This window comes from Rhipicephalus microplus, chromosome X (assembly GCF_043290135.1).
Source record: "Rhipicephalus microplus isolate Deutch F79 chromosome X, USDA_Rmic, whole genome shotgun sequence".
Lineage (NCBI taxonomy): Eukaryota > Metazoa > Arthropoda > Arachnida > Ixodida > Ixodidae > Rhipicephalus > Rhipicephalus microplus.
This window is the reverse complement of record NC_134710.1, coordinates 267,798,893-267,819,068: the sequence shown is the minus strand read 5'-3', so window position 1 is coordinate 267,819,068 and position 20,176 is coordinate 267,798,893. Positions and strand designations below refer to the sequence as shown.

The 20,176-nt window shown below is 47.2% G+C and overlaps 1 protein-coding gene across 1 annotated transcript in view; it reads right to left on the bottom strand.

The window, feature by feature from the left end:
* The window catches only part of ko (Stork-head domain-containing protein knockout), a 370,856-nt gene extending 354,674 nt beyond the window's left edge, over positions 1-16,182 (bottom strand). The window contains exon 1 of the mRNA XM_075879081.1: positions 15,666-16,182. Within this exon, the coding sequence (XP_075735196.1) occupies positions 15,666-16,008 (343 nt within the window). The 5' untranslated portion in view covers positions 16,009-16,182. The remainder of the gene's footprint in view (positions 1-15,665) is intronic.
* Between the last annotated feature and the right edge of the window lie 3,994 nt (positions 16,183-20,176).

The following is a 20,176-nucleotide window of genomic DNA, read 5'->3' as shown; positions in this document are numbered from 1 at the left end:
ACGGCGGGTCAAGAAAAAAGATGCGCACAATTATTGTGGAGGCAAGGACATTGACAAGTGCATTGCCAGCGTAATGTTCATTATTCGCTTTCTGTCATGGGAATCTGGACTTGCCTAAGATTTCCTATAGAGTTGCAGAGTTGTTCACTCTAAAGGTCCAATTTTCTACGGTGTTTAGCCACGATAAGAGCCCAGTTAGGTCGACTTTTATTCTTATGGATAGCACCGCAGCCACCAGAACATTTTAACGGCAATTTACACGGTTGCTTTGTACACACTCTATATGTGTGCCCGGTTGCGCACTCGGGTGCGTTTGAATAAAGGAACAATAAAAAGCAAAACGATTTCTCTCACATTAGCAAACATACTCTTTCACGGTGCTAAAAGGTAGCACTATTGCTGCAAGGAAACGCGCTAAAATAAAAACCCGCAGGCGAAACCACCTCCAATACCAACTCGCAGTCTCTTTATATATCTGCTTAGGCCTACATAGCTCTTTGGCGGTAAAAAAATTAATTCCGCAATGTTGTTTGCGAGTCCCTAAAACTTAACCTAGCCAAATGAAATTTAATGAAGACGGCAGAACATGGGGACAAAAAGAAACTTCGAAATCCGAGACGTCTATATGCCTGACCTACATGTGCCGAAACTACGGCGTGAAATCCTAAAATATGACTTTGACATTGATTTTTTTTTACTTATAGACACCTGTGATGGCAGTGTTGACCACAATAAAGTTGTCAAAGACTAATTTATTTCTCTAAACTTATTCACTGTGATTGTCTTTAAGACAAGGATATGCACGTTTCGACTAAAATCACAACACTTCAATTCGTGGAGATACGCACTCAATACAGCATTCAGAAGCAGAATAATGACGACTACAATACTCAAGAAGAGGTTCACGTGAATGACTTCGCCGTAAATTACGTAAATGAGTTGTGAATTTGTCACTTCAAAGCATCAGGAGCCACGTCCACATGCCATATATTACGCAAAACGAGCACACTTTAAGTCGTAACAGCGTAGCCGGCACTGTTAATTAAGAATGGAAGAGAGCAATACAGACATGACTTGTTCGTGTCAGGAAAAACTCAGCTTGTACGATTTGCTCTGCTTCGAAGCATTTCGTCTAAAGTAGTCCGACGGATTCATTTCGTCTACATGTATACAGCGCCCTTTACAACGCCGACTTTGTTTGAATGTTTTCCCCATGCCGCGAGCGGTGCTGTTTATATACTTAACATAATCCTGTGACACCAAACCAGCCTGCCCTAGATTGATTCTGCACCATTGCTTCTCTCGATCTGGATTGCTAATCGACCTCTCTCGCACTAAGCCCTCGTATACATTTTATAGAGCGCACTGACAGAGCGGCCTCGTGGGCCAAAACAGGCCCCACAAATGGCGACGTTCCTTCGACTCTAATCTGGTGGGCAGACTTGCCTTCGGAACAGCCGATGCATGGAACTGCGCCGCCGAGGATATCGGCCCCGCCGGCGGAATTTCCAGGGCCCCACTTGGCGGCGCTTTCTGGACGGTGTCAGTAGTGGTGCCCTTCCTTCGGCGAGCACAACGAGAAGCAATCTGCTGGACGCAGGTCGAGGACCCGTTGACGGGCCCCGATGACGGCCACGCACGACACCCTCTTTCTCGCGAGCCTTGTCACTGGCGGAGATGCGGCCGGGTGGATGGGAGCGCCGCTCTCCAACGAGCTGGCGCTTTTCATTTCTTTTTTTTTTTTTTCTGCGCGGCACACTGCCGGGGCCGGAGGGACGCTCGCCGGAGCGGCCAGCAGCAGGTATGAACGCGTCATCCCATGCTAGAGGCGATTCGCCGTCGAGAGGAGTGCTGATGAGGCCCGTCGATCAGCATGGCGCTCTCCCTCCGCCGTCGTGGTGATATCACACTCGCTCCCGTATTCGTTTCAGGCGTCAGGAGCCTGTCGAAATCGCTAGGATTTTGAGCATAGTTCCGCTGGAAGATGTGCGTTCGCTTAGAAGCGACTGAACTCCGAAAGGTGCACGGAGATTCAGGTGCACGTGCCAGGACAACGAACAATAAAATGTTCATTCAGTTACACTGCAGTTATCCCGCCCACAGCAGACTATAAGTCGTGTCGATGAAAGAAGAAAGAGGAATTGTTCGAGGAGCTTGTTTTTTTTTTTTTGTTATACAGAGTCTAATGAATCGCATCGATGAAGACGTATGGATGTACACCATAAGTGATATGACAATTGAGAGGCAGGAAAGTTTGCAAAGAACCAATAGCGACGGAATCTGACACTTGAAGCCTGCTTCTATGCGCGTGCATGTAAAGGAGAGACGAGACGCCATGGTTATGTTTGGGAATGATATGGACCTATAGCCCGTGATTGAACAGCCCTTCAGGAACCGATTCCGCAACTTCCAGTTTTTATAATCATGCACCACGGCTAAGTTGCCGCGCATGTTAATTAGCATCGAGGACACGGGATCGATTGCATGCCGGCCAAGGCAGCCGAATTTCGATGCATACGTGAAATATAAAAACACCCGTGTACTTTGATTTAATCGCACGTTATTTTAATCACACGTTTGATTTAATCGCCCAATGAGGTAAAGAAAAATAACCCAGATTTCCTCTCTATTAAGTGGGCCCAATAATCGTATCGTGGTTTTGGCACGCAAAACCTGAGAATTTGGAAAGCCTCGTGCGGGGCGGCCTGCACTGATGCAAGCAATGTACCGATTTCTCTGCATCTAGACTTGCGGGGTAAAAGTCTAGCATGCAGTTCGGTTTAAGTAAGCAGTCGACTGCCAATTTTGAATAAATAATGAGCCGAAGTCTTTTTCCGCATTCACTATCACGCCCATTTAACCAACGTACCCATCAAATTGGGCTGTGGCGCGTGCCAAAAAACGATGAACCATGTCCTTTGACACTCCCCGTCAAGTAACATTGGCGAAGCGACGTATATATAGTTTCGATGCTCAATCACGCTGTACCTCCGGTTAAAAAAGAAATCATAAATCACAGCAAAATTTTAGATTTGCATAAGTCGTACGCACACACAACTATATAGAAACCACAAAACAACAAGCATTGAATAACGAAACCGAGTGAACAGCGATTTAATTGTGGACAGCGCACTAGAAAAAACTCCCTCATACATTACATATTTCACTCATTCTCACGCAGAGGTTTGCACTGTAAAATACGTCATCAATACCGAGCAATACGGGATATTTGGCAATGTAATCAGTAGCTTGGCACCGCGGGCCTTCTTCTAGTGGTGCACCGACTCAAGAGACAAAGCACACGACCCGACCCGTTTATCGTCCTACTGTGGTTTTCGCGGATACGCTTCCGAGATCGTCGAAGAGCGCATGCAGCTGCCTACAACCGCAGAACTCTGACAAACTGTTGAGACAGCCGGGATATGCATAGCGAGTCCCACGGATCAACATCACGTCGCAGGATGATCTCAATCACGAAGCGTACGTGCATCAGCTCGGCCACTTTTCGACTACGAATCGATCTGCCGATGCAGCGCTTACGTGTTCTTCGCGACCCACAAGCGAGAGGCACGCGAGTGTGCGCGGATGAGACGTTTCTCGTGACGCCGTAGCCCACACAATGCGCCCTGGCAGGCACGAGACGGATGTCCCGGATACGCCGGATGGTGCATCTGCTGCTTCCCTGCGTGTACCGCAGTCATCCAAATACAAGGGACGATCGTCGGGTGGCCCGAACGTCCCATCCCAAACTTGTTTACCCGAGGAAAGCGCAAGAGAAGGCGTCCTTCTTGATGTCGATTGTTTTAGTCCGTACAGCACTGGTTGCCTTCTCGAACACTTACACAAATATTTTATTTCACGTATTATAGACTTTATAACTGTCATGCTTTTGTGGTCACGGCATCAGTATATTTACAAGATGTATTATGAGCTTTACCATATACTGTACTAAAGGAAGGGAGGTTCCATCAAACCGCGTTTGGGCCACTCTCTCACTCATCCACCTCGATCTAGCACTCTGTCGTACACGTGTGTGTAAATGAAAAACAATGAATCAAATCTTGCAACTCATTTAATCTGCATACCGCACCCTCTGGGAATGATGTGATCAATGAGCACAGATTATTGTATCCTCCTCTACAATTCTGCACACTGTTCGCTGTTAAATAAAAGAATTTCAATGCAGCCCTACAGCGCATGGTAGCAACACACCGGAATCGTTACATTTCACGCTGCGCAGTGTCCGAATGCGCAGGTCACTGTCACTATTGTGCGTCTTCGTGCAACACAAGTTGTGCCAGCCACATGTGTTGTGACGGCAAGTGAAACGTAACGTGCACAGCATCTACCAGTCGCAGAGAACGTATTTTGACGTCATCTAGCCATCAATTTTAGGCATATTCAATTATCTTATAATCGAGTTTTCTTCATTGTTTTCTTCGAAAATTGCGCGCTGTACAAAAATTTAAGAAAGGCACTAGTAGAATGTGGTTTCTCGTACTCGGAGGCGCGGAGGCGTCTATTTACGTCATGCCTGCGCTACAAAAGAGTTAATGTAACTCTTCACCGATCACGCATTTAAAAATGCATAAAAAGTCTTGCGCGAAATGCGCACGCTGATTGATTGATATGTGGGGTTTAACGTCCCAAAACCGCCATATGATTGTGAGAGACGCCGTAGCGGAGGGCTCCAGAAATTTGCACCACATGGGGTTCTTCAACGCACACCAGAATCTGAGCGCACGGGCCTGCAACATTTCTGCCTCCATCGGTAATGAAGCCGCCGCAGCCGGGATTCGATCCCGCGACCTGTGGGGTCACTAGCCGAGTACCTTAGCCAGCAGACCGCCGCGGCGGGGCAAAATGCACGCGCTAAGGCGCATATTAATTTTAGGGCTGATTTTAATGGGTGTCTCGTACCGCGTCTAAATTCGCATGTATTGCACTCTGAAGCTCAAAAAGCTTGCTCTCCCATTTCTACTCATTATAGCCACTTCGAGAAGCAAACCAACGGACGTAATAAAAAGTCAAATATGAGGTGAAAAAAAAAACATTTCTAACGAGAGCGTATGATTGACGTCATGCTTGGAATTCCGCCCTCTTTTGCATGAGTGATGTATCGCTCTCCCGGTAAGATAAATAACTCTGTCTTTAAGTAACGAGTTATAGCCAGCGCTTCTTTTACTATTACGTCACCAACGAACAGCGATAACGCTGACGAGACAGCAGCTTTCGGGAACATGAGCGAGCCGCGAGGTAGAGAGAGCAATGAGAAGCGATTGGGGTGGCGCGAGCCAACCGTCACATACATTGACGGCCAAAAATATGGCGACAAATGGTCGTGCTTTTGTCGTATATACACAAGCCAGGAAGCGGCACACGTACTCCGAGAAGAGCGCGCAACCTCGTTATTGCATCCGAGTAAACACGGCATCCCACGTCCATGAGGTGGCTTCTCTTCCGCCGCACGCGCGCACCCGCTGTGTTTTGCTGGGCGACGAGCGTAAGCGTGCACCGCAGGGACACGTTCGTGACGCCACGTGCGTGTATATATATATATATATATATATATATATATATATATATATATATATATATATATATATATATATATATATATATATATATATATATATATATATATATATATATATATATATATATATATATATATTTCGGCCCACTCTGTCGCGGCTGGTTTACTTCGTGGCGCGTTATCAAGTTGCGACCGGCTGTGGCCGTTATAAGCGAGCGATTACCGCGGAAGGAGTTTGTCGCTCTCCGCGCCTAGTTTCGTACCGCGCTCTGGCTGCTGCTCGACTTTAGCACCCGCTGCGCCGCGCAGTCACCAGAAGCCTTCTTCCGGAAGTCGTCGTCTACGTCGCCCCCCGTCCCCCTCCCTTGCCTATACCGCCCTGCTTGAGAAGACATTTCCCTCGCATTAAAAGCAGGACCCGCGTCCTTCACGCGTGGCTGCGTGGAATACTTGTGTTCGTCCTTTCCTCGTACGCGTCCCCCACCGTATTGTTAAAGACACGGCGTTGGCATTCTCGGGAGCATCGAAATATTGATTTGCTGGCATAGAAATATGGGTAGCGTATCTTTTTTTTTTTCGCACGTGATAAATTAAGAGACCAAATGGTGAACGCACGAAACCGCAGCTCCACGCGTCAAATGCATGACACTTTTCTACATGAAAACTGTCTGTCGCAATGGAGTTGCTCAAAGCTTGTCTATAGTATGATGCTCACCGCTACAGCTTTGTGAGCACGTTACAGTTAAGAAGACAGAACACGCGGGCACAACAAGTTATCTATTAGTGCCCGCATATACTTACAAATATGCACAACAGACTTTTAGAAAGACGGATCCGGCTGAGCGAAGTATTCGGGGCAAGAACAACAGACCCAGTAAGTAAGATGGAGAGGACTAGTTGAGCCCAAATCGTGAACTGCGTTGAGCCGTATTTCTATAAACGATAGAGACGCCCGCTATTGCACAGTTTCGATAGTAGTCAGCGTCGGTAGACTTCGAACATGCAACTCTGATACACACAATGTTTGTGGTGTATCTGTGAATAATTATAGCTTTGTCAGCGTCATTGTTGACATTGACGAACATTGTATATTGAGAATATACTGAGGACGTCACATACATATACTTCTTTGGGTTGATAAAAAAAAGAGAGAGGATATATTCATGCCGAGGGTCTAAAACTACGAACCGCGTTTACACAAAAGGCAGCCTAACATAAAATATCTGCTTTGCTGCATTTTTTTCATGAGGAAAAAGAGAAATTCGGGGGCGGTTCATAGGTCGAACATCTTTCACAATAGCGCACACGTTATTATTGAGCTGCAAACAACTACGGCGCTGATTATAAAAATGCACTAATAAATATTTCTTTCACTCATACCTGCTTCTTCTTTCACTGTAATGCTTGCTTTCCCTCGTTTACAATTGCATTTTTTTGCATTCATTATTATTTTGTTCTCACTCTTACCCGCCTCGAGCTGCCATGCTCGAAAACAAGGGGTTAATTCCTGGCCGGAGCAGCCGCACTTCGATCTGGGCTAAGTATACCAAAGAACACCCAAAACAACCAAGTGCTTAGATTTAGTTGCATACCCCAGGTGGCCGAAATTTCCGGAGCCCTCCACTACGGCGTCTCTCATAATCATATGGTGGTTTTGGGACGTTAACCCCCACATATCATAGATTTAGTTGCATGATAAAGTATCCCAAGTGGCCGACATTGATCCGAAGTCTCCCACTACGGATGTCTCATATCGTGCTTGGTTTAGCCCTCTTCTCTCGTTATCTCCCTCTTTTCTCCCGCTTATAATTACACAATAGACCCACCACTTGTTCCCAGCTTCCCCGCCACGGTGGTCCAGTGGCTATCACCCAGCTGGTGACCCGCAGGTCGCGGGATGAAATGCCGGCTGCAGCGGCAGCATTTTCGATGGAGGCGAAAATGCTGTAGGCCCGTGTGCTCAGATTTGGGTGCACGGTAAAGAACCCCATGTGGTCTCAATTTCCGGAGCCTTCTCACTACGGCGTCTCTCATATTATAATGTCGTGGTTTCGGGACGTTAAACCCCACATGATAATTAAATTACGTTGTTCCCAGTTTCTCATCATGCCTGTTATTGGTTTGTTCCGTTATTCATTGACACAAGCATATGAATTGCCGGCATATTGACCTAGACCCCTTTATTAGTCATGTGTGAATGCTCGTCATCATCGTCAATGCCACGCGGAGGAATCGCATTTGCCTGCGCGTGACATGTGACTGCCATAAGTACAGTCGAGTGCGTACACGCATGATAAATGCTACGTCACACTTCCGTCGACAAAACACCACGTCTGCCGCCGGCGGCGATGTGCCCTTGTACTTGGCCCTCGAAGGTCGGCTCCTCCTGACGGCAGTCGGCGGGAGGCAGCCAGCAGAACGGGCCCGATCTTTTTTTTTTTCACCTTTCTTTCCTTCACTCGCGCGATTGCTTTTATTTCATACCTGCCCGCGGGCGTCCCTTCCCGCGGTGGCGTTGTCCGAGAGCCGGGCTTTTTCTTTCTGCTCGTGGGATCCATTTGGAAGCGGCGGCAGAACAGGTTGCCGCCGCGTGTTGAAGCTTGTCGTATGGCGGCCGGCCGCAGCCGCTGCTGCGGTGGTGGTGCGCCCGCTTATTGGTCGGCCGTTTTTGTCCACGTACGGACTGACTGATCGAGTGACGCGTTGACAATGACGAGTCGTACTCGTTTTGGGACGAGCGAGCCCACCGCTGAATTGGCCAACGAGTGAAAGAAGCTCGGGTGGAATTGTCGCGCATCTTGGTAGAAGCAACGCTGGCAGACGCTACCGCGAAAAATCGTTGAGTTTGCTCTGCAGTTTTTCTTTAGGTTTTGTCAGCATGTATGGCTAGGGTTTATAACCGCCGCAGCATGAATCGCTACATGGAAAAATATTTAGGTGTCCTTAATATCCTATAAAGTAACGTCACCAAACCAAAAGCAATAAGGTTGTAGTAGTAGCCTAATTGACCCTACACGTCAACTGGCCAAAATCATCCGCGATGCACTAATCCCGTGGCGCCTGTAAATGTGCCGCTTTGGGAAGAAGAACTCCATATGCCTGCTGTACCGCGTGTGTTTCACTTGTGTCCAACGCCATCTGAAAAAATGGTACACAGCGGAAGGTTTCCCATGGCTAATCACTCTGCGACCAAAACCTTATTCGCGAAGAATAACGTGGTATCAAGTGATTTCTATTAACGAAAGGTAGCCGTTTGCTGAACCTATTGCGTTGCTGCAAAAAGCCCAGCCAGTCGCTCACGGCAGTATTTTACTGAAAATGTGGGGGGGGGGGGGGGACTAAATTTTGCGCTGAATTGAAAAATCTTTCTTTTTTAAGAGTTATTGTAATCCAACAGACCGCGTTCTTCCCATCATGCTATTTTAATTAAAGCTATAGCAATTACCTGTCTCTGCCTGCTTATAGGAATTGTATTCGCCTCAACAAAGTGGTATAGTAGCAATAATAATAATAATAATAATAATAATAATAATAATAATAATAATAATAATAATAATAATAATAATAATAACAAAATTCGATTGTTTGGGGGAGCGTATTATATTCCTTTCAAAAAGAAAAAGAGACTGGTTGCTAATCACAGGCAAAACAGAGATGGTTGGTTACCATTACCACCAAGATGATTACGCCTAAAATGCACAAAACTAAAGAAGTGATTAACGATAACGTAATATTCATGAAATTCTTTACATTGTCATTCATTGGCTGATGACTAGAGAGGGGAAAATAGCTTAACCTTGACCGAAGGCATCTGTTCCCCTATATAATACAGAGCTTTTCAATTCTGCTCTTCATGGACGGAAAACACTTCATGAATTTTTCCACGAAGGGTCGAACTCAGTAATAATAATGATAATAATAATTTTGGGGGTTTAAGGTCCCAAAACCATTACATTATTAGGGCCGAAGTCAGTAAGAAAGGGAGGTTTACACAGAACGCTTTCTGGTCATCCCACCACATCTTATGTGGAACTTCGCGTTTGATTGTTCGTAACCACTAATATTATATTAGCAAATCATTTGAGCGGTTCTTCCTTTCATACCTATCTGCCGTACTGTATAATAAAGCATGCGAAAGGGACGCCGACAAGCAAGTAAACTACAAACGCAAGGATTGTGTTTTGTCGTTTCGATGATTGTCTGCGTTCCTTTCGCACTGTTCCTTCGTTGAAGATGTTTGCTCTCCTTCTTCGCGCAGCTGCGGGCGCTGTTCTGAAGTTCTAAACAATAACACGACGACACCAAGCCTAGTCTTTTGCATTCCAGTTGTTGCTATATAAGGTGTACAGGTAACTATATAGCACTCTATAGCTCACTATACACCTATCTGTCATGGCGCACATGTGAGAAACTTGCGTATACCGTAGCCTGTGATTTCACGTAGGAAACTATGAGAAAATCCCGAGAGACGGCATTTGTACTTCTAAAATAAGAAAGGCCAGAGGACCCCTACCTCTGCATCGCCTCTCAGTATACCAACCTGAAGTGGTGTCAGAAAGAAGTGAGCTAAAAAGGCGAAAAGGGGCATGACTGGAGTGCAACGATTGAATATATGGGAGGCCGCGCACAAAGTATGTTTGTCCGTTCAGATGCATTGCTCCACTCTACGCCTTCTCTTGCAGGGAGGTATACCTGAATGTATACGGAGAGCTCGGCTGGTAAGAATAAGTTGCCACACTGAAAGAAGCGATTGCTTTAGTAGCACCTGATTAGCGACTCCCTTTGTGGGTCCGTGATAGCTGCGTTGTTTTGTGCCGTCCCTTCAGCAGATACTGCAGTGGCGCCACGACCGAACAATGAACGCTGGCCGCGGGAGGCACGTAGAGTGCTCCGATTCAGTGTAAATGCAGGCCGCTAAAATCACGCCGCCACCGAAACGCGAAGGAAGCCTGTGAATGCGGCATTCGGGAGGACGACAATTTTACAATTAAATGTCAATTACAGACATCACAATGAGCCGCTCGAAGGCGCTTACTTGAGGTTAAGAGGTTTATACACGTCGGAGGTGTAGAACTCTATAGCACAGTAGCAGGCGTGCGCCGCCCAACGACGTTGGCAAATAGTTGACTGGCCTATAAATGGCCAGGCCTCTGTGAGCAGTTATTTTCGTAGTGCGCAGGTGCCTTCACGTAGCGAGTATAAAGGGGAAAAAATTCGTGCACAAGGTTAACGCAGAGACAGTTTTCGGACCAGCGTATCCTTAATTGGCCTCACAGACCCTGCCATAATTCTCTGGCAGCCGCAAGACTGGCCTAGTCACCCAGAGAGGTGTAATGGGCACTTCCAATTAACCTTCTACCATTTATAACGGCCGGGTGGCTCCTAGAGGTCACGTGTTCAAGAGCTACGAACGCTGCTGGTATATTTACGAAGCGTGCGCGCGGGTGGGCCCGGGTATAGAACGAGCCGAAAGTACACCCCGCATGAGGGAACCCAAACTGAAGGTGGCGCGCGACGCTCGCGCGGCCGGCTTATGCGTTACCGGGGATAGACGCTGCCTGCGAAGTCTCTCGCCGGAGTTTCTCACCTCATTCTGCCCGGAGCACTGCTAGTCAGCGTTTGTCACACTGTGACACACCACAGATGCAAGCCCAGAACATATGCGCGTGCACGGAAGCGGGGGCGGCAGTGTTGTGGCGAAAGGAGCTCTGCGGGTATTCCCACTTACGATAAGAGCAGTATAGAGCCACTCTACGTAGCTTTGGAAGCGTATAGGACGTGACGTGGTGTCTTTTCAAGGGCATGTATAGTACCACGACAAGAACGAAATTAGTAGCGCTTGGTTTGGTACGCAGAGCGCCACTGCTGACGAAAACAATGAGGAAGCGAAAGCGACAGGCCATCAAGGCTTCGCCCAACAAATGACTATATCCACTTGTGGTAACTAAGCTCCGCATAATTTTTCAGCACCAGAAGGCTGCGAGCAAACTATAATGCACGTGTAAGTGCGGGACTTCGATTGCTACAAATGGTGAAGCTGCAGTTGACAGATTATAAAATCAGTATAACCTATGTTTCGCGTCGCTACACAAGCTATACATTTATGAGTCGTGGCCAATGAACGCACAAATGATCTACCCTTACTGTCCTGTTTCATTGCTTCTTCAAGATGAACTGCCCTAAGTATAGAATCACCTGTGCTCGAAAGGATGCGGCTGTGATAGTCGTGAGTGGAAGCTGGTTAACACTTCCATTGCTACAAGTTTAAAGTACGTATAACGACACAAGTACGCAAGTGTACGAGGAGCAACTGTCGCATTAGTTAAATGGGTGGAGTGCCTCAAGCGCATCACGCGCAGCTCGGGATTATTGTTTTATGTATTGCTTCTTTTTTCTGACAGGACCCAAACTTCACTGAAGTTATGAACAAGCGTATATATTGTTTCCAATTTATTCGACAGCGCTTGTTTCCCCAAAACATTAAACTATCACATGCTACTTTTGGAGATATCGAGCGTTCGACACCGAAACACAGATAAGTGTATTCTGTAATGTGACTTGCTATATATGCTGCACTCGCGATGATTAAGCACGTCGAGCATATCACTGGCATGGCGCTCCCGTATAAATTCTGGGTCACACCTCGTAGAAGTGCGTGATGTTTTCGAGAATGCGCATCCGCGAATACGACCGCCTTCGGATATCTTAAGCGAGATAGATGACCAGTTAAAAACGCGGCCGTGAAAAGTAACTCGCTGCAGGTACGGGGGACGGTGGAGCAGTTAAACGGCACTATTTTTCGCTTCGCGAGAAGGCAGCAACACCCCGCTGCGAGCGAGAGTGCATCTGGGCCACATCTTGCTGGCGCGGCTGTTGGCGTCGCTGTGGTGACCGCGACGGTCCTAAATACGCGCCTGGACAAGCAACCGCCGCGCCTCTGCAATAGACCGCCTCGTAAGTGTGCCGCGCGACCGCGTTACCAAGCTTCCGCGACGACGGTGTTTGGAGCGAAGCACCACCTATTGTCACGTGTATACACAGAGCACAATTAATAGCGTGAAAGAAGCGAGGCTTTGGAGCTTGTTACAAGTATACCCGCACTTCGAAAACAAGGCAGAAATTGCGGGTCATGCTGCTTGTTCACGCCAAACAAGCAACACACACACACTGCGGAATTTCACACTCAGCGCAGCTTCTCTCGTACGCTCGAAGAGGCATTGTTATCGGCTTTGAGCACAGCAAACGTTCTTGGGAACAACGAATTAGTCAACGCTTCGCAGTCCCCGCAAGTGTTGTACGCTGCTGACGCTTGCCTTTCACATCAGCATCCATTCACGGCCCGCACACGAAAGCAGCTTGTCCCGGCTGTGCGCTCTGACCGTCAAGTGAGTTGGACCCACCCCGGCACACCGCGAACGTACACACGCGCGGTTCGCGTTCAACGAACCGTGCCGCGCGTCTTTTCCAGCGGAGCACGGACCACTGTACCACGAGTGCGCCGCGAGCGGGACGTTTCTGGTGGAGGGCGTTCTTTTCTTTCGTTCCCACCGAAGGGTTTTCGATTACCGGAACAATCTGGAATTCTCATTCTTCTATACATTGTATACTCTATGGGGCTGACTGTACGATTACGGATAGCACGGTAAAGACGGAAGTATAGCCGATCGACTCTCCGCACAGTGTTTGTTCCCAGTTGTGTGAAACCCGAACTTAAGACGCAGTTTGGACTCTGCGTTATAGGGCTGCACAGTTGGTGCATGTGTTTGGAGGGAACGGGGTGATATCGGAAACGTACGTCTAGTCTGCGGAACGATTTAACTGCAAGCACAATTTTTCGTGCTCAGTCTTTACATTGCGGCCGGAAAGAGGCCGTTGCAATCCTTCCACAGCTCCCCTCTTTTAAGGAGCGTCTAACGTTCACGTGTTGCGAGCAGCAATACATAAAGGTAAAGAATGAAAATAAGGCCCACGTACAAAATCAGCGCCTTATGCTCGGACACATAGCCCTAACGCAGGGAAAGGACTACGATAATAACGCAAAGCCAGACTGTATACATTATGGCGACACGGCTCCCGCTGAATCTCGCTGACGGTGTATAGCTCACTTTACCACCTGGTGAGTGTATGGTTTTAGGTACAGAGGGGACATGTGAAATGAAAGAAAAAAAATTATTGCACTGATATTTCAAACAGTCTTGGGGCTTGCCTGGGATTTTATTTCGCTGTGTTCCCCCACAAAACGCTCAACCGAAAGATAATAAATACGTGTACAAAGACTGAACTGCACAAGCAATGGTGAACATTGGTCTATGTGAGCCACAATACTGTACTGAAGGCATTGTCATCGAAAGTTTGTCTCGGGCGTTCATACCATATAGCATATATGGTATATAACCACATCCCTTTCATCAGTCTGAAGTAGCATGTCATCCTCTCCGCGATGCAACGACCAACAGTGTTCACGGCGACATTGTCATTGCAGCTGCATGACTCATCACAAGCCCCCTACGACGAACAACAAACCTGTCACATTCAAGCTCACACACATTAGCTCACGGCCTGACAGGTACACACACGCCTGAATTAACCGAAAAAGAGCGTATAATACGGCTATTCGGCCGTTTCCAGCACGCGGTAATGACATAGTGTATTCGTCGCACTCCGCGCATTTGACCTCGCGGGGTGCAGATAAAAGCCAGTTCTTCAAGGTGCGCTTCTACACACTTCCTTCCGCGGCACACTGGAGCAAAGAATCAAAACAGGTACTCGCAAATCACCGCGTACATGCACGTTCGACATCTGCGTGCTCCTGAGCCGAGCGCGTAGGCGAAGTTGACATGCAAGCCGTTCAGTAAGGTCTCTTCGTCTGGTCTAGATGTGCGATATAGAACTAAATCTATGCTTTGTTAGCCGCATATATTGAAAAAAGGCGAAGTTGACACAAAAAAGCATATAGCGATACGGTAGACAAGGTTTTTTTTTTTTTTTTTTTTTTGCAGGTCTTGTTCTGTAAACCTTGCGGCAGGTCTTAAGGCGAACCCTGTATCACAGAATACCTTTTCTGGGCGTAGTCCACAAATGTGCCCTAAATCGAGCTTCTTTAAGGAGGCGTCCGTGTGAAGCCAACTTAAAGTGTTCCCTTTGCAAAGACGAAGATCTCTCTAATCGGTTTCATTACTGCTTCAATTATTGTGCCTAAAGCGAGACTTTACCAGAAAAGACGATTGCGAACGGAGTGAACTGAATTTTGGGTGGGCATCACTGCGCGGTTCACTGCGGCGTCGTTCGACGCGTGATGCCAAATAACTCACTCAAAAGCCTAAAGTAGCATTGATAACTTCTATCCGTCGTCAACGTCCGCATCACCTCCACGACCAGTATTTTGTGATCATTTGATTTTGCTTGAACAGCAGCACCGCTACAGAGCTTGCGATCTCACTAAACTAAATAAAAAAGGAAACTGAGTTAAATACTTAAATATCAGCTGTTATAATCTAAAAAGCCCTTTAGAAATATTTCGATAAGTTAGAAAAGTGAACGTCATGCACGTAGACATGTGTTATATCAGTGGCTATCGCGTCTCATAACTCATGCGGGCTCAACGCTCGCGATGTATGTCAGCGCTCACTATCTCTATATGTGATGGTGAAGAGACTAAATCTAAAACTACCGTCTTGTTTTCATTTGGTTCCGAATAACTAAGGTGATATGCGCAGAAGTGGCAGTGTTCAACCAGTACGTTACATGACAGAGCAAATACAAAGAATATGGATGCCAAAACTTCCACACGAGCTCAAAACTTCAAGTACTGCATGCACAGTACATCATGCATGCACGTCACTGAATGGCGGGCAAGACACACGGACGCTCGAGGCAGCTGTGTCAGAAAAAAAAATCTTTGTCCCTGTGGCTGAGCATCTTGGAGACACGCATAACCGGTAAGTGTTGTGCAGCGACACACTAAAAACTACACAAGCAGAGAGCTTCGATAGCCGTTGGGGCCACACAGGTTGCAACGGCGATTGAGCCTCTCATGTCCAACACATTCTTTAAGATCGAAACAGCAGCAAAAGCAAAAAAAACGAAAAAAAAGAAACGCCTACGCCAACTGGAGCTGCTGGCGACTCACCGAGTTTCTGTATCTCGTATCCGACCGGCGGACGCAGCACCCGGCGGGACCAGGCGGAGCGCACCACTTCGAGTGTGTACTCGTTGCCGGACACGAAGATGGTCGAAGGGATCAGGTAGCCGCGATATTCCAGGCAGGCGACGCTTTGCACCAGGCACTGGTTCCAGAAGCATTGCGCATTTTCGTGGACGAAACCGCGGAATAGGGACCAGCCGGGCGGGCCTGCCCTGTCCTGGGCCGACGCCTCATCCTGGTCGTCGTCGCTGCCCACCCGGCGACACACCACCACCAGGCAGTTGCCCAGCAGCAGGCAGCGGCGCCTGTCCTCCAATCGCGGGGCCATTGCAGCACCGATCACATGGCACGTCAACACACCAACGAGCACCGCCGCTTGCTTCGCGCGCGCACCACCGCCCCAACAATATCTTCACGCAGCACGCTCTCGATACTCCCGCCGCTGCCACACGTCGACCGGCTCGACGCGCTTCTGCTGCTGCCTGATGCCTTGCACTCCGCTGGGGACAGGTTGGGCTAGCCCCGCTGGGAGAGGCAGACGACGCTCGGGTGAGGAGGGGAAGCCCTCGCGTCGTGGCCGCGACGGCGAGAGGAAGCTGGCGACGCGCCGCGGCCGCTGGGGGAAACGTGCAGTTCTTCGCCTTGAGTGAGCCGGCACATAACGTCGTCAAAGGTCAGCGTGCTGCCCATCTGCAGTCGCGTGCGGATACTAGGGCACTAGCCGGCTTACTTTCTTTCTACCGTCGGCCTCTGTGCAGAAAGCGAACGTGTGGACAATATTTGTCCACTTATATGTTGTAGTGAAAATCAGTAATGGATATTAAAGTTTTAGAGCCGCTGCGTACATTGCAACGACCGCTTTAGAATGACGCATTAAAAAAAATACGTCTAGAATATTAGTCTTTTTTCATTTAAACTTTCCCCCCCCTTTTTTGGAGGGGCGAAGATTGCGACAATGCTTTGTTCAGATTGACGTAGGGGTAGGGAGTCCTTTAGGAGTTATACGAAGCTACCCAAGTTTGTTTGTTTTTACTTTTTCGCCGATGTCATTATTATTAAGCGAATATACGCTCTTCTGACTAATGTTGAATCTTTGGATACATGGCCTTGGCTAGTTAGTTAGTCAGTTAGGTAGTTAGTTAATTAGATAGTTAGTGATGAAAAATATTCCTAGCATGAGTGTCATGCAGAACTGAAGAGTTGGTGATACAGAACACTAAAAAATGAATGAATAACACGCGAAATAGCTCCAAAGCAACATCTATTCATGAAATAGATAGAAACCATCGCATCTGCGCAAATGAAGTGAAAAACAAATAACCATAACGACATCCAACAGCATGCAAAACAGCACACATTTATTTATTTGTACATCTTTTACTAAAGCAGCATCAAGTACCCGTATTAACTCTCTGTAGCATGAATTGTGAAAAATTCACTGGAAAAATAATTTCCTCGACTTTTCTCATAAAATTGATGAACAAGAACGTATGCAAATGTTTTCATATTTGTGATGACTGTATACCTACGAAACAGGTTCGTGCCAAATATGGCGCTCCCCGCCGTGGTGGTATAGTGGCAATCCCACGCCCCACAGGTCGCGGGGTTGAATCTCGACTGCGGCGTCTGCATTTTCGATGGAGGCGAAAATGCTGTAGGTCCGCGTGCTCAGATTTGGGTGCCCGTTATAGAACGCCCGATGGTCAAAATTTCTGGAGCCCTGCACTACGACGTCTCTCTATAATCATATGGTGGTTTTGGGACGTTCAACACCACGAATCAATCATCATCATCAAATATGGCGCGTCATGTTGGTGGGCGCTAGTCGCGTTTCTTAGGACTAAAAATAAAGCTCTTCCATCCATCGATGTAGGTAGGCGAGTTATATTGCTTTCATTGCGGAAAAACAAGATATTACTATGGTATTTTGGGCGCGCTGCGTGGAGTAAAGGCATAACTGAACATTTTACTTTGTGTATCTGACCACCGATATTTATGTAGAAAATGGCCTCTAACAAGTTTGTCTTTTCGCAAGTTGCCGCCTTGCTATTTATTCTCTGTCCGAATTAACAACTGGCTTGTGATTGGGAGCGTCAGTAACCCAGAAAACTAAAAAAAAATGTATATACAGGCTAATTATGGACTTGAGCTGGTCGGGCTTCATATTATTTTTTTTAACCTATGCCAATATTGTTACGAAAAATCGCCGAGTACCGTGTCTGACCCCACAGAATTTCGTGAGGGATCAAAAAACCTACCACGGCAATCTTAATCCTGCACAACAGAGCTGTGCAATATTACGGCACTGGCTGTGTTTTGTTTATATTTGTATTTTGCAGTACAACATGCAGAACAGCACACTGTGCACTTCGTCACTGAAATGCGCAAAGTGCAAAATATGGTGATACCGATTGCTGCTGTATAACGTAGTCGAAAAAAAAAACTTGGAGAAAAGTAATAGCAAGCATGAATTCATTATTCTGATGAGCTGTTTTGCAGTGCATTGTCATGCCAGAACAAAACTTTCTCTGAGAACAAACCTCGGCGTTTGTGGCAAATTGAGAATTCTTGATCCTTCAAAACGCAGTTTTACGTGATCGTGCACTTCTCACATATTTCGATGATACTATGCAATGAATGTCTGAACCTTTGACACCCTCCGACCTAGGGAAACGAATCACTGCTTGTTGTCCCTCTTTGGTAAAACTTCTAGTGGAGCAGCAAGCAAGTTGGCAGCAGAACAAAAAAAAATACAGGCATTGAGGTCAAACTTTCACAGCATTACTAAAGCAGTATAACAATAAATTATGAAAGGACACAAGACAAACTACGCAATATCAGAAAACTTATGACGAACGTACATAGATAATTTCTGACTTGCACTCTATTTCACGTCTGTTTTTTACAATGATCCAGGGATGTCAGCTCTTTTTTTTTTGTTATCTCTAAGTGCGCATGAGTCATTCAAGACAGAGTGTGAACACGAACCAAAAATGGAAGACAGGACACCACAGACGCCTACAAACAACTGAAGAAGCACACAACAGTGAAAAAAAGGGGGGGGGGGGCAAAAACTTTTTTGGGGCGTTTCCAGGCAATATGCGAACCTATAATACCCCTGTCACACGGCCACCATCAAACTCCGTTGAACACCGTCAACGTAAATCTCCCCTAGGGGTTCGACGGAGAAGGAGTTGTGGCAGTGTCACACGGCAATGACAAGGTTGTAACAGTTGCCGCGAGGGGGCTCAGCTGGCGTTGTTTGATTTTCGGAAAAGTATTCTAATTTGATCCCTATTGATTTTTTTGTAAATCCTCGTTATGCGGTTTTTACAAAAAAGCACTATAAAGTATAGGTATGCGACTAACAAACCATTAAAAATAATTTCAAATACAAACGCATTTGCTAAATGTAGCAATGCTGCTAGTGACGCTGGCCACATTGTGCTTTTAGTTGTTTTGTTACCTGTGTACATGCTCGGTACGAAAGTTCTTATGCTTCCTTGCCTCGTGAGCGCACATTTTGTGTTCGTCAGCCATGAGTGACACAGCGGACGACGTGAGGAAGTGGTGCGATATTGCGCTAGTAATGACGTTGATCGGCTGGCGCCGGCCGACCCGACTGGCGAGTCGCGAGGCACGGTGTGTAGGGCATCGGTGTTGAGAGTAAGTGAACTGTGGCGGGCGTAAATATTGTAAACAAACACGCGTTGTGAATGAGTACTACAACGAAAGAACGTTTAATGTTGCTAAAATGTATTATTCTTTCACTGCGGCCACTTAGTGCTCGAAATTTTTCTCTGACCTCTAGACTGCTGAGGACGAGAGTACCTCGTTTCGCTGCGAAGAGAGATCGTTGAACGTCCTTTGCGAAATGCTCCGTTCACCTTCGTTTGCGTAAGGGAGGCCGTGTGACACCAACCGCATCTTCGTTGTCGTAAAGACGAGGGAGTTAAACGGTCTTCACGGGTGCCCGTGTGACAGGGGTATAACACTACACAGGTCCATCTGACGTGAAGCGCTCTGGCCATGAGCCTCAGGTCGGGGACTCCGAGTCCTCCCCGATCTCTGAGCAGCTTCAGGACCAGGTGCCCCACATACACACATGAATCACTCCATAGAAAATCGAAGAGAGTCTTTTCCAAGCGATTCTTGGTTCGACTCGCGACCGGCATAACACTAGCGACGTAGGTTAAAATTGAGAAGAGCAACGATCTTGCAATCGTTACCCTTGCAGTCAGCGGACAAGAGAGTTTGCCGAAATCCTGGATTCTGGCTTCAACCTTGTCTTCCGCTATCCGCCAGTTTTCAGGAGTCAGGCCTCCCGGTTCGAAGTGGAAACCTATGATGCGCAGCCTCACCTTCAAGGGTAAGCCGTGTACGGGCTGCGCGCACCTTGGAGCTGAGTTTAAGTACATTACTGCCCTTTTCGACCAATTAACGCGTGCGCCGCTCGCCTCGCAGTACTCGTCTAAAACCTCCAAGACGGTGCAAAG